General features: G+C 46.9%; 1 protein-coding gene across 4 annotated transcripts; it reads right to left on the reverse strand.

Moving 5' to 3' along the window:
- Positions 1 to 4,196: 4,196 nt before the first annotated feature.
- On the reverse strand, positions 4,197 to 11,238 carry Cby2 (chibby family member 2). Of its 4 annotated transcripts, none has more exons than XM_087912233.1 (3): positions 11,066 to 11,238; positions 10,670 to 10,750; positions 4,197 to 5,543 (listed from the first exon to the last, which is right to left on the reverse strand). In XM_087912233.1, the coding sequence occupies exons 1-3, from the start codon at positions 11,138 to 11,140 to the stop codon at positions 4,371 to 4,373; spliced, it is 1,329 nt and encodes a 442-aa protein (XP_087768359.1). In that variant the 5' UTR covers positions 11,141 to 11,238; the 3' UTR covers positions 4,197 to 4,370. The 4 variants fall into 4 exon arrangements, with proteins under 4 accessions (XP_087768359.1, XP_087768362.1, XP_087768360.1 ...); XM_087912236.1 differs by lacking the exon at positions 11,066 to 11,238 and adding an exon at positions 10,872 to 11,040; XM_087912234.1 differs by lacking the exon at positions 10,670 to 10,750.
- Between the last annotated feature and the right edge of the window lie 2,036 nt (positions 11,239 to 13,274).

Here is a 13,274-nt window from a genome sequence, read left to right on the forward strand (position 1 = left end):
TTTGACAAGTGCAAATAGATAGACGTGGAAGGTTCTAGGGCTGTCTGGGGGAGATCCTGGAGATGATAATCAGGTGACTGTGTGGATGAGGAGGAGATGGCAAAGGTGAGGATCATCCAAACAGACCCACAGAAAGTAACTGATCACCAAGAAATTCTCTTGTGGTGCATGAGACATTCCCTGGGTAGCAAAGGATCCAGTTCTTAACAAACAATTTGGACTTGGTGTTTCCAAAGGAAGAGTTTCTGAATGGGCTGAGCTGTCTGCAAAGAATAAAGACAGGCTTAGAAAGACAGTGCCATAAATTAAACCACCACTTGTCTTGATGGCACAAAGAATAATGTCACTCGCCCCCAACTCTGTTCTTGGTCACAAAGGCCTTTGCTGGAGTGAACAGATGGGAAGGAACTGATAAGAGCTCAGGTTGGAGAAGACCTGTGTGTGAATGAGGCGTTGGGAGATCCAAGCACACACTTTAAGTTTGCTGAAACCCAACCCATCCCATTGAGAGGTTCCAAAGTGTGAGTGGGAAGAAAACCCATTTCCATCAGCGACTCTCAGCATGGCGTGAAAACAACTGCTTCGCACTGAGTCCTTTCCCATCCGAAACTCAACTGTGCATTGAGAAGCACTGGGAGATCACTCGGTCTCCTCTGTCAGGCACGCTATCCCATCAGCCTCTTCTTTCCTCTGCTTCCCATACTTCCCAGCATACCTCTGGGTAAGCACCAAGTCTGTGGAGACTGCAGTCACTCTGATTTACAGAGACTCCAGAGTGAAGAGAAGAGTGCAAGAATAGAATTTAATCGCCCAGGGCTTCCCTAAGAGTCTTTCTGATATTGATTCTCATTGAGGACTAAAGCTCAAGACGACTGTTACCGTTTAAATGGAGCTTGAGTGTTTTATCCAAGGGGAGGTTTGGTGTTTAGGGTGGCAGTGTTAAAGGGTTGTAGGGCCTTTAAGAGGTAGGAATGTTAAACACTAAATTTGACATGAACATGTAAGGACAAATTCCTATGCTAAAGCACGTTCAGAGGACCATTTCCTTTTGTTTTAGATATAAAATTTTAAAAAGACTTTTTGGAGAAAACTGAGCATGGCCACAGGCATTCCTGCCTGACTTTTAAAGTCACAGGCTCAGCATGTGTCAGAGTGTTCCTGTCCAACATCTTAACTTTTTCAATATGTAGTCCATAACCTTGAGCTATGCATGCCAAGATATAGAACTTCCATATTTCTGAACTATGATCTTAAATTGAACAGGTCCAGAAATAAACTCTTTAACTGAGCATGCTTAGTAATGTGCTTGTCCCTAGAGTGTGTTCCCGTACATACAGACTCCCAGGAAACTGTCCTCATGCATGTTTTATGGGGCCATGGGCTTGGATTACTTTGCAAATAATCTCCATATTCTCCTTTTCAGCTAAAGGTCACAAATCTCTTTCCACTCTTTTATTTCCTGGCCATGATTGTTTGGGTTTTGCCCTCACCGAGATGTGACTTCATGTCTTGTTATAGAACACAGAGAAAGAGTCTCAGGTCATTGGGACTTGTGGGTGGTTTGAATGAGAAGTGATGCCCATAGTCTCAAACCTTTGTGCACTTGGTTCCTAGTTGGTGGCGCTGTTTGGGGAGCTTTGGAGAGCTTTGGGAAGTGCGCCTTGCCTGAGGAAGTGCATCACTGGGGAAGGAAGTGGAGAGCTTAAATCCCCGAGTCACTTCATTTGCTTTGTTTCGAGATGTGTGCTCTCAGCTTCCTATGCCTGCTGCCTGTTGCCTACTGCCATGCTGCTCTGCTATTATGGACCATACTCCCCTGCAACCACATAAACCAAAATACATGGTGTTCTATCACAGCCACAGAAGAGATACAGGACCCCTGGGAAAATTCAACTCTTGTAAGACCTCTTGTAAGACCCTTTGATTAGGTCTCAGGAAAATGAAAGAACAAGCAGGCTGGGCCTCAGCTTCTTTGGTTTGCTGCAAAGTCATTTGATCTCTTTGTATGTACTTCTACCCCTGAACTGTCACCCACCATGAGTTCTCATCCGAGCTGACCCAAGGCTAGCTCCATGCCCCAGGGATTTCTACAGCACTAATATAAACTTATTTTAAATAAGTGCACAGTTTTGTGTCATTATAACAGAAAAAGCAACTCAATGGCGTACCTTACACAGACGGTTTACCTGTTAGAAAGGCCCCCATGAATTCGGGGGCCGTTTCTGTTCTTAGCTAGCTGTTTCAGACTGTAAATATTTCCTGTTGACCCTGACCTTCAACTTATAGCTAGATAAGCCCATGGACAGAACCCAGTCGACTCAGCAAAGCATCGTAGTTGACTGTAGCAACCAAGAAAGCCAGCCAAGCCGATGGCCAAATGATAAAAGAACAGGAAAGGTGGGATGTTCAACTCTCCAAATGCAAAACTTTGAGGCTCAGCTCCAAGACCGACCTTGCAAAGAGAAAGCTTCAGTATTCAATAAGGGCCCAGAGCTGGACTAGAGGCAGACCTAGAATTGGGATGCCTCAAGGAAAACTTCCTATTAGATTGAACAGAAAGGGGCTGGGGAGATGGCTCAGTGGTTAAAAACACTGACTGCTCTTCCAGAAGACCTGGGTTCAATTCCCAGCACCCATACGGCAGCTCACAACTGTCTGTAACTCTAAGATCTGACACCTTCACATAGACATACATGCAGGCAAAATACCAATGTACATAAAATAAAAAAAGTAAGAATATTTTTAAAAAGAATGAACAGTGAGCTCTCACACTGTTCCACCAGGAGTTAGATTCCGCTAGACAATCTGACAGATTGCACTGTGCTGTACAACGAAGCAATGTTCTCAAATAAATCTCCCCTATGCCATAAAAATGGCATCTTATGGCTTGTTTGGCGTGTTTTTCATCCATTTAAGATTCTGCCCGACAGAGAAAGTTGACATGGCTAAATAGTATTAAGTTCTCTGAGCAGTCTCAGTTCATGAGACCATATTCAACTGCTGTATATAGATTAGTCCAAGTTAGATACTGGGGACACAATGCTTAGGAAAGCATGCCTTTTGTCTTCCTGTTGTGTAGGGTAACAGGTTCAATTTGGTTTCATCAAAAGACAAAAGTAACCTCTTCCCAATACACACACACACACACACACACACACACACACACACACTGGGGTTATGTTATTACACTCACTTAAACAGATGTGCTATTTTATGATACCCTGAGTGATGAATTAATTTAACAAACAGAGGAGGAAAAATGACTAAAGCCCAGAGACTCATCAACAAGCAGTTCCCATGTTCAGATTCTGGCGGCGAGAGAAGAACAATGACTGGCTGCCTCCCATCCATCCTTCACTGCCCCCACTGTGTGCAGAGCAAACATGTCCCTGACCAGTGAGAGGAAAACCTCTCCTATGGTCCCCCCTCCTCCGGGATTTCTGATGCTGCTGTGGGGAATAGTACTTGTCAAGTTCTCAAATCTGGAAAACAGGCACCAAAACCACCTTTTGGAGACTAGGAACCTGGCCGTGAGTCTCACAGAAGGAGCCTGACCTGCTCTGCAGTAGAAGGCCCCACTCGGCTTGCCTATCGGTGAGTGTCTAGAATTCCTGTTTCCACGTCTGTTAGAGATGAGAGTGCCCACCACACAGGGTCCTTAGGGTGCCGAGGGTCACAACATGCCAAGGCTTCCAGGAGAGGGGTGGGTTATAGTTCTTGGCTCAGTGTCTAAGGAACTTAGCCAGATTAAAAAAAAATCTATGGACTTTGCAGGCTAACAATGACTCCATGTAGATTCATCAATTTTTATAAATTTTGCTAGGGGACGTTTATGAGTGTGGGCAAAGGTCTACAAGAACTCTGACTTTAAGCTCAATTTTTCTCTAAAGACTAAAGTGTGCCTCACCTCAGCCCCTTGCTTTTTTTCTGTGGTAGCCTAGGTAAGTCCTTAAGTTCACAATCCTCCTGCCTCAGCCTCCCGAGTCCTAAAAATACAGAAATGTACCACCATACCCAGATAAGTCTGTAGAAAGGAGAAAAAGTGCAGGGGTTGAAAGAGAAAGGGGGATTGAATAATAAGGAGGTTGATGAGGAAGGAGGAGAAACGGGGAGGACAGGAGGCAGAAGAGGAAGTAGGAAGTTAAAAGAGTAAGGAGGGCAGAGGACGAGAAGAAGCCCAAACTCGACACTGGGGATGGCTGGCCCCAGCCGCTGCCTTTATTGAGTCTCTGGGTGTAGGATGACCCTTTCTTTGCTGTTCCACAGGCATGCTCTGGGGGTCGCTGAAGGTGAGGAGACAAAGAAGGTTGAGGGGTCTCTCTGGCCTCCTGTGCTCTGCTTGACTGATCTCAGTGTCCACTGCCACGGCCTCAGACCCTGGTGGGCTTCTTGGGGTCTTTGTTGTTCTTGGCTGGCATGAAGGCATACAGCTCTTCAATAAGCATCTCCATCCGGGCTGTGACCTCAGTCACTGTGTCGATGACCAGCCGCTGCTGTAGTTTCAACTTGTTGTTCTCCCACAGGGCCTTGTTCTCCTCCTGGAAGACGCGGTGCACGTGCAGAGCTCGGTTCTCCTCCTGCAGCAGCCGGTTCTCCTCCCTCAGGGCCTGCAGGGCCTGGTTCATCTCCCTCAGCAGCTGCAGAGACTGGGTGCTGTCGCCTAGGTTGGGGGCGACCTTGCCCTCCTCCTCCCCAGATGATAAGTTGTTAACCATCTCCCTCAAAGAACGCAGTGTCTTAGAGTCCTCCTGTGTTGCAGGGGGCCCTTTGGGTTCCTCAAACGCGGCCGAGAGGCCTGGGCTCTGATCTGGCAGAAGCCCAGGGTTATGGGGCTCCTCTTTGGGTGAGGAAATGGGCTTGCTTTCCTCAGCAGAAGTGGCATTGTCTTCTGCCTGGGCCCAGTAGGCCTGCCTCTGTTCCAGCAACTGCTGGAGGGCCCGGTTCTCCTCTCGAATGAGCTGCAGGGTGTTCTCCTTGCTGCGCTGGGCAGACAAGCTGGCGTTCTCTTTCTTCACCGCTTCCTGGGAGGCTGCGTCCTTGTGCAGCAGCGGCGCTGAGGACTGACTCTCCTCTTGGCCCAAAGTGACCTTGTGCTCCTCCCAAAAGACCTGCAGTATCTTGTTCTCCTTGCGGAGGGCCTTGTTCTCGTCCCTCAGGGCCCTGTTCTCATCCCGTAGCGACTTGTTCTCCTCTTGCAGCACGTACTCCTTGGCCAGCCTCTTGTGGTGCAGTTTGTGGTGGAAGGAAGACGAGGGGGAGAAGTATGGGGACTGTAGGCGGCAGGTCTCATTCACCCACCGCCCATCCTGGAAGACAAACATCTCGTCGCTGAGCTGCACTCGGGGAGGGTTGTAGTCCAGTTCCAGGTCCGCCTGGGAGGTGGGGCGCTCCATGGGGTCAAAAGGCACAGAAGAGAAGCGGTTGAGTGGGTAGGAATGTTGGCTGACTACCCTGCGGCTCATCCGGGGCAAGGCGGCCTGCCGGGAGCATCGAGGGGTGCTGTACAAGTTGTGGAGCCTCAGGAAGGGTTCGGTGGTGCCCCTCTGTGGGAGAGAGCGGGAAAGAGTTAACAGAGGAACTGGTAAAGGACCTGCTGGTGGAATACGAGGCCTAGAGGCCCCTCACCTGATCTCCGGGATCCTCATAGGAAACTATAGCCAGCCTTTGTTAGTCGGGGTACCTTTCTTCTTGAACTAATGGATGGATACTGAACCATGACTCCTAGGGGAAATACTGGGCTAACTTCCCCGGCTAAGTGAAGTTGGTGCAGGTAGAAACATAACCAGAGAACTTTAAGGCCATCCTGGTCTGCATAGTTAGGACTACTGGAGTTAGAGAAAGACACTGTCTCTGAAAATGAAAACTCACAGCTAATAAGGTCCAATCATATGGTAGAAACTAAAGGCATGGATTTTAGAATCAACGTTTTTCAAAACCCCTGTCCTTGCTACTTATCAGTTTTAAGAATTTGGGCAAGTTGTGTGACTTTCCGTTTCTAAAATTTGAACTTGGGATAACCACACCTCCGCGAAGAGGGTGTCAGATCCCTCAGAGCAGGGAACTGAAGGCATCCTCAGGCTGCCCAGCTGGTTATCTGGTTGCATTTGGCCTACATAATTCACTTAATTCTCACCACACTGACAAATACAATATTTTTCCAGCTCAAACATCCCTAACCTGAAGAATCTCAGTTCCAAAGTGCTCCAAACTCTGAAGCTTCCTGAGCATCCACGTGATGCCACAAGAGAAAATTCCACACCTGCCTTCCTGCAGAGACACAGGTGCACTAAAACAAGTGCCTGGAATTATTATGATTTGTAGACGACATCCAGATAGATATGGATTTAATGTTTCTGCATGGGCTCCATTCCTGAGAACCTCCCTCCCTTCTGTCTCCATCTAAATATTCAAATATTTTGAAATCCACCCCCCTTTTAGTGGCTTGCCTCCTGAACATAGCATCCATGATGGGTGGTTTTAATCATCAATGTGGCACAACCTACAATCACCTGGAGGGAAAGGATCTCAGTGAGGAATTATCTGGATTGGGATGTCCTGTGAAATACCCATAAGGGGTTTTCTTTTCCTTTTCTTTTCTTTTTGAGGGATTTTCTTGCTTGGGTTAATTGATGTGGAAAGATCCAGACCGTGGTGGGCCACAACTCTCAAGGAGAAATCTTCTTAGATGGAGTTACTGGGGTTGCCGACCTTCCCCCTAAAGAGTTTGGGAACAGGTCTGGACAGCGAGCAGCCAGGCTTAGCTGACATGCACTGCTGTGGTCTGAATGTGTCCTTTATATTTCACAGGCTGGAACTTAATCCCAAAGGTGCGTGCTAATGGTGTTTGAGATGTGAAACCTTTGCAAGGTGGACTGGGTCATGAGGCAACGGATGAACCCATTCATGGGTCAATGGGTTGCTATAGTGGATGAACCCACTCATGGGTCAATGGGCTGTTGTAGGAACATCTTCCACAAAGTGAGTTCTCTGTGGCTTGCTGTATCTCACCAAGTGAAGCCCTCCACCAGGCTGGGACACAATGGAAGGTCCTTGCCAGAAGGTGACCAGCAGCTAGGATAGTGTCACGTCTTGCTCTTTATTCTGTGTGAACTGTCTGGTCTTGGGCACTTTGTTCTAGCAACACTGAAGTCCCTCCCTCCTTCCATGAAAGACGTAGCTGCTACCGCCCAGGCGAGATGTCCACCTGCCCAAGAAAACCCAAGCTAGTTGAACAAGCTTTTAAAGTGACTGCTTTGCCAACACTGTTGAGGGTTAACGAGTAGGGCACGCTCAGCCAGTTGAAGTGCTTTTAATGCACGTGAACCTGAAGGGGACCAGGGTCCTAGAATGAAAAACCACAGTGCTAACTTTCACGGCTGAGTCCCACTGTCATAAAAAAAATAAATAAATAGATAAAATAAACCTCTCACCTCTCTGATGATATGCTAAATAGCTAAATACAATGTTTGCTTTAATAAATGCTAACAGATGAAAAGATAGTTCACAAGGTAAAAGTGATTGGTTTTGATAGACTGTTAATGCTAATAGCAAAGAGAATAAAGAAGATGCCAAAATAAAGAAGATGCTAATTGACAGGCTGTCGTACAATCTTGCTCTGAAGCTATTTCAGCTGGTCTTGCTGTGAGCCAAAGAGGAAGGAGAAAAAAGACAAAGGGAAACTGAGTGGGCACTGGGAAGTAGTGCCAGAGCGCATTCTGATCCAGATGTATTCTGATCCAGATGCATTCTGATCCAGATGTAGAACTCTCATTAATGACCTAACACTAGTCTTTCATTGGTGCTCTAGCACTGAATAACTTAATGAAATGCACGGAGAGCTCACCGGGAGGCTTGAATACCTGGAAGAGTGAGTCTGTGTGTAGAAGGAAATCAGTTGCTTGGACAGAAAATAACACTATGGCCTTCTAAGCTAATGTGCTAGAAGAAAATAGATGTGAAAATGCTCGTGTTCAGTGTGAGGAAGAAAAACGTGAAATCAATAAGACCTGAAAAGACCTAAAGGTGATAACTAGTGAATCATAGCCTTTGCAGTGTGATTGAGAACTCCAGCCACCCAATAGGGTTGGGAGGTGGGAGCCAGAGGTACTGTCATAATTCCCTTCCAAAGGGAATGAACTCAACTCAGGACAAAGCTACCTGGGGCAGAAACATACAGGCAGCCTGGGGGTTAGCGGTAACAGTTCTGGTGAGAGGAGAGGATGCAGACTTCCAGAAGCAAGAAAGAATTAGAGCTAAGACATCACCTGGCCCCACTAAGTATCAGTCACAGGCATGACACTGACCTGGCTTCCATCTCAGCTCTGTCCTTGTGACTAAGCCTCCCATTTCCCAGAGCTGTGAAATCTCTGCTTTGTACTTGTGTGGCCCCTGTGGCCAGACATGACACCATCAACACTCTCTCAGTATCCTTCCTCACCTAGTTTCTCATAGCAATCCTGCTCCCCCCACCCCCAGCATCTCATTTGGGGAAGCACATGAGCGTACAGGCTTCTCTCACAACCCTACAGGTAGGATCAGTTAACATCATTGAGTAATCCATGCCTACCTCCCTACCCAAGACCACCAGTCTAGGGTACCCTGGCAGGTTTCCTGGCTTGTGCCTGTAGCCATCCTGGCAGGAATGAAGATGTTTTAAAGAGATACCTTCCATCCTTCTAGATATCCAATGATTGAAGCAATGGACCCCAAGAAATTTCTCTAGTAGTCTTATATTTGGAGAAGGTAAAGACTGAAGGCTGGTGCCAGCCAGAGAGGAAGACTATCTCTCAGAAGGAGATTTCACAGAGTCGTGATAATTTTTCAGACCACCCTGCAGAAGAGACTTGGGATGACACAGTGATGCTGGGCTGGACCACGCCCAGACCAGGGCTACTTAGCTACACAAACCTCTGTGACTCTAGTTAAACCCAAACTTCCTGTCCAAGATGGACTCGGAGGATCACTAGACCTCCTCGTTACTCCTTCCAGGGTTGCCAAATTGAAGAAATCTCCTCTTCCTGCTTTTCAACACCAGCTGATTGCTTAAGTGACCTTTACGTGACCACTAAGCCTAAGCCTGGCTGGCATACTCAAGGCCACATCTGGCCATGAAAACATCTCCAGGCCCTATCCCATATCCCTCTGTCATCCAAGATCCAAGACCCAAGGTCCCACAGCACAGGAAGTAGGTCTGAGGGGACCAGAACAAACCCAAGACTTCTCAATCCACCTTTTCTCCTTGACCGCTAAGCTGGTGTTGGGAGCTAGGGACAGAAAGTTGCGCCAGGGGTAGATGGATCTTTCTAATCTTTTTATCACGTGACAGTAAGGAAAGGGTGGGGACTTTATGGTGAGAACTGACAGAGGGGAGGACCATACTGAAGATGGTTGGTGTTCATGATCTAGGATCCTGGACTGAATAAAACAAGTTGATCTTCCACGATGTGAGGCAGTGGCCCCACCCCCACAGCTTCCGCTTCACAATGGGCTTATCCCCTGAACCAAGAACCAAAATGAAGACTTCCTCCCTTAACTTGCTACTTGCCAGGTCTTTGGTCACAACAGTGTGAACAGCCATACAACTACTTTCAAATGTTATCTCCAACCCCCTTCCCACTTCCACATCTAGGCCGCTATCTCCTGTCTGCCGCTATGTGCCCAAGGGGCCATGTCCACCCTCATTTTGTCTACTAGGGATCAGATCCAGCCTGGTTCCTTGTCCTCCTATAGGATGGCCAGGGCATAGTTACCTAATGTTCTGGCTTAGCTTTCACGAGCTGAAAGAGGTGTAACTAACAGTGGTTGCTCACCACAATGCTGTAAGGAAAACAAATACCTAGGTTGTCCCTTTCTCCTATAGTTTTGCCTCCTCCTGACCACATTTGCTGAGCCTGCTACAATCACACCAATACAAAACACCAGCTCGAGATCCTTCCTCTTCCGTATGTACCTCCCTAGACCAAACTCTTAGGTCAATTACCTGTGCCTTGGGTCCCTCCATCCTACATTTCACCTCCACTGGCTGCATGACCCTGGTCTTCCAGTGAGCTCTTGGGTGACTCTGGAGAAAGCAAGGCCACCCCTTTGTGACATAGCAGCAGAAGGAACAGTTAACTAAAAGGGGTCCCCCCAAGGCAGCTGCTGTGTGCAGGAGACCTGGGAACCACAAGCTGTCAGGGTTTTAGCCATTCATTTGCCTCAAAAGAAACAAGTTAATGTCCCTCCCCAGTAAACCATCTTGGAGCTATAGCAGCGCTGAATTCTCTTGAGGGCTGCAAAGGGGCCACACGCTGGGGTTTCAACCCCTGGGTTCATTCCCAAGCATTTGGATTCAAGGTCAACTCTAGTTCTCCACAAATACCCAGAGTGGTTATATGCCACCATGCAATGGAGGTGCTCCTTTGGTAAGGTTAGAATTTTCTCATGGTATCATCAAACCTTGAAAGGCTAGCACTGGAGAACCTGACCATCTAACCCAGTCCCCTCATTCAAGACCAGAGGTTCCCAAGGTCCAGAAAGCCCATGTATCTTCCTAGACACATAGCCAGGAAAAAAAACCAATATGACAAGAATTTGAGCAGCTGACTTCTCTGTTCATTCTGTAAGGTTTGGAAACAGGGTTATGCTAGCTAAAATTGGCTAAGTTATATCCTTCCGTGGTTGTCCCTACCTGAGGTAGAATCACATTGATTGGAATCTCTAGGCTTTCCGATCTGGTATCTCTCTTTCTTGTAAAATTTGGCCTGGAGTGCTGAGAAAAAGAAACAAAAAATTAGATTTCTCCTTCCCAACCCATCCTCAGGGCCTCAGTGGCTCACCTGAAATCCATAACTACTCTCTACACATTTATACCCTTCTTACCAATTATATACCTTATAAAAATCTCAGCCCAGTGTATGTGTAGATGTGTAGATGGTACCTGTCCAGAAGTCTTACTGATCACTGAACAAAAATCAAGACAGGGATTAACAGATATAAAAACCTTCCTGCAAGTCTTTGAAGCAGAGATCACTTCAGCTCTTCCTGGTTTTAGACTATCACTTCTATGCCAAGTAAAATTCCATACCAACGTGAGGTGCCAGGTATAGGTCCTATGCATAAACTGGTCGCCAAAACACTCGGAACATTCCAGAGGTGACATCACAGAACAATACGGTGCTTTTCTGAGCTCATGGCTTCCCTCTGAGCATCTCAGGTGGGAACGGGGCTTCTGCGGGAAGGAAGAATCACTGCTGCTGTCTAGCCCGGGTCAGTGTGACACGCAGCAGCCCTAACACCAGCCTTTGTTTGGTCAGCCTCGCTGCCATGCACACCTCACTGCCAGGCTGGCTTGAAACTCTCCACCTCCATTCAAAGGTGGTATCTACTTCAACCATATTACTTAGGAAAGGAGAAACATTAACTGTCCAGACCTGGGGAGGTTTGTTACTACTAAGGGAGTCTTCAGTTCAGTTCCTCTCCAATACTAGGTACATGGACTTAGTATCAGGTCCCAGAAGTTAGGAGCTCAGCCCTGCAAGATGACCTTTACTTCAGGTACCAATCCCAGACCATGGCTACCTATACTTGTAACTGGCTAGCTGTGCAGGGGCTCCCTTGTCCTGCTCCACGGGTTCAATAGTTGTCTCTCAGAACTCAGAAAAGTGCTTTACTTAGGATCACAGCTTTATTATGAAGCATGCACTTCGGAAACAGCCAAATGATAGTGATAAAGAGTGAGGCATTGGAGGGTGATGTTGTAAAGCTTCAGGCCTTCTCTGGACTCACCCACCTCCCAGTATCTTCACCAGTATCTGACTCCTGTTGTCTACAGGAATTTGTGGAGTTTCATTATGTAGACAAATTTAATTAAATCATTGCCTTTGATCATTTAACTAAAGCCAAGTCTTTCCTACTTCCCCAGAGGGGGAAATTTGCTGAAAATTCCAACCTTCAAATCACCTGATTGGTTCCTCTGGCAACCAACCCCATCCCCACCCCCAACCCTGCCGAAGTCATGCACCTAGCATAAACTGATGTGGGTTCCAATGATGTCCTGTCAGGAAATCCCATGGGTTTAAGGAGCCCTGTTCTGGTACAATTATACAATTATATCACATTAAGGCCACAACACCTGGTCCCTCCATCCTTAGTTCTATCAATTCCACAACTTCCAGAGCCCTTCGAGAGAACTCTCTTGTGTTTCCAGAGTCCCAGTTCCATGAAATTTTGGCCCCTTGGGGTAGAAAGAGAGTGATGACCCAAGATGAGCAGCCCCCAGAGATGCTAGAACTGACCCCTTGAGTTCCTAACACCTAAATTACAAGCAAATCTTGGTGTAAGAAAATTCAAATGTACAAAAGCTGAAAGCTACACCTGGAGAAAAATCCAAGTGGCTGATTCCGTTGCCAAAAAAATTATGTCTACAAAGAAATGTCGAGGAAGTTTTTTAAGTGTGTGTGTGTGTGTGTGTGTGTGTGTGTGTGTGTGTACGTACACTGGTGACAACCTTGGGTGTCAGCCCTCAGCTGCCATTCATCCTATATTTTAAGACATTGGCCCTGAACTTGACAAATAGATGAGGTGGGGCCAGTGAGCCCCAGGGATCTTCCTGTATCCACCTTGCCAGCTCTGCCAGACAAGACCAGGAATTTTAGGACTTTTTCTTTTGGGTTTTATAGGTTTTTCTTTTTTGGTTTTGTAGGATTGGGTGACCAAATTCAGGTCCTTAAAACTGCATGGCAGGTACTTCACTGAGCGAGCTACAAGACTTATTTAGCTGATTATGAAATTGTGGTTATAAATGCAGAGCGCTGAATTTGCCATCTTTGCCATTTTTAAGTTTCTCGTTCAGAAGTTTTGAGTATATTCATGTTGCTGTGTAAGAACACTCTAGAATTCTCTCCTCTTGGGAAACTATGACTTCTGTTAAGCACTAATTCTCCCTCTTCCTTCTCACCAGTCCTTGGCAGCCACATTCCTATTTTCTGTTTCTATGATTTAAACTACATTAATGTCTAAGCTAGGGTTTCTATCACTGTGATAAAACACTGTGACCCAAAGCAATCTGGGTTTATTTTATCTTATGCTTTCAGGTAACACTTTATCACTGAGGAAAGTCAGGGCAAGGACAAAGGCAAATCCAATGGAGGAGTGCTGCTTAATGGCTTGCTGGGCATGGGTTCTTACAGCACCCAGGATCGCCAGCCCAGGAGCAGCACCACCCACAGTGAGCTGGGCCACGCCACATCTACCATCTCCACAAGCTTGCCCACAGGCCTGTCTTAGGGAACAGC

The sequence above is a fragment of the Myodes glareolus genome, chromosome 12, assembly GCF_982192425.1.
Source record: "Myodes glareolus chromosome 12, mMyoGla1.1, whole genome shotgun sequence".
NCBI lineage: Eukaryota > Metazoa > Chordata > Mammalia > Rodentia > Cricetidae > Myodes > Myodes glareolus.

Excerpts from the sequence above, each read along its gene's own strand:
- Cby2 (XM_087912233.1), bottom strand. The coding sequence starts at position 11,140 with ATGTCACCTCTGGAATGTTCCGAGTGTTTTGGCGACCAGTTTATGCAT. Across the intron at positions 10,751-11,065 it reads ATACCTGGCACCTCACGTTG|CACTCCAGGCCAAATTTTAC; the intron begins GTATGGAATTTT and ends TCTTTTTCTCAG. Across the intron at positions 5,544-10,669 it reads TCAATGTGATTCTACCTCAG|AGGGGCACCACCGAACCCTT; the intron begins GTAGGGACAACC and ends TCTCTCCCACAG.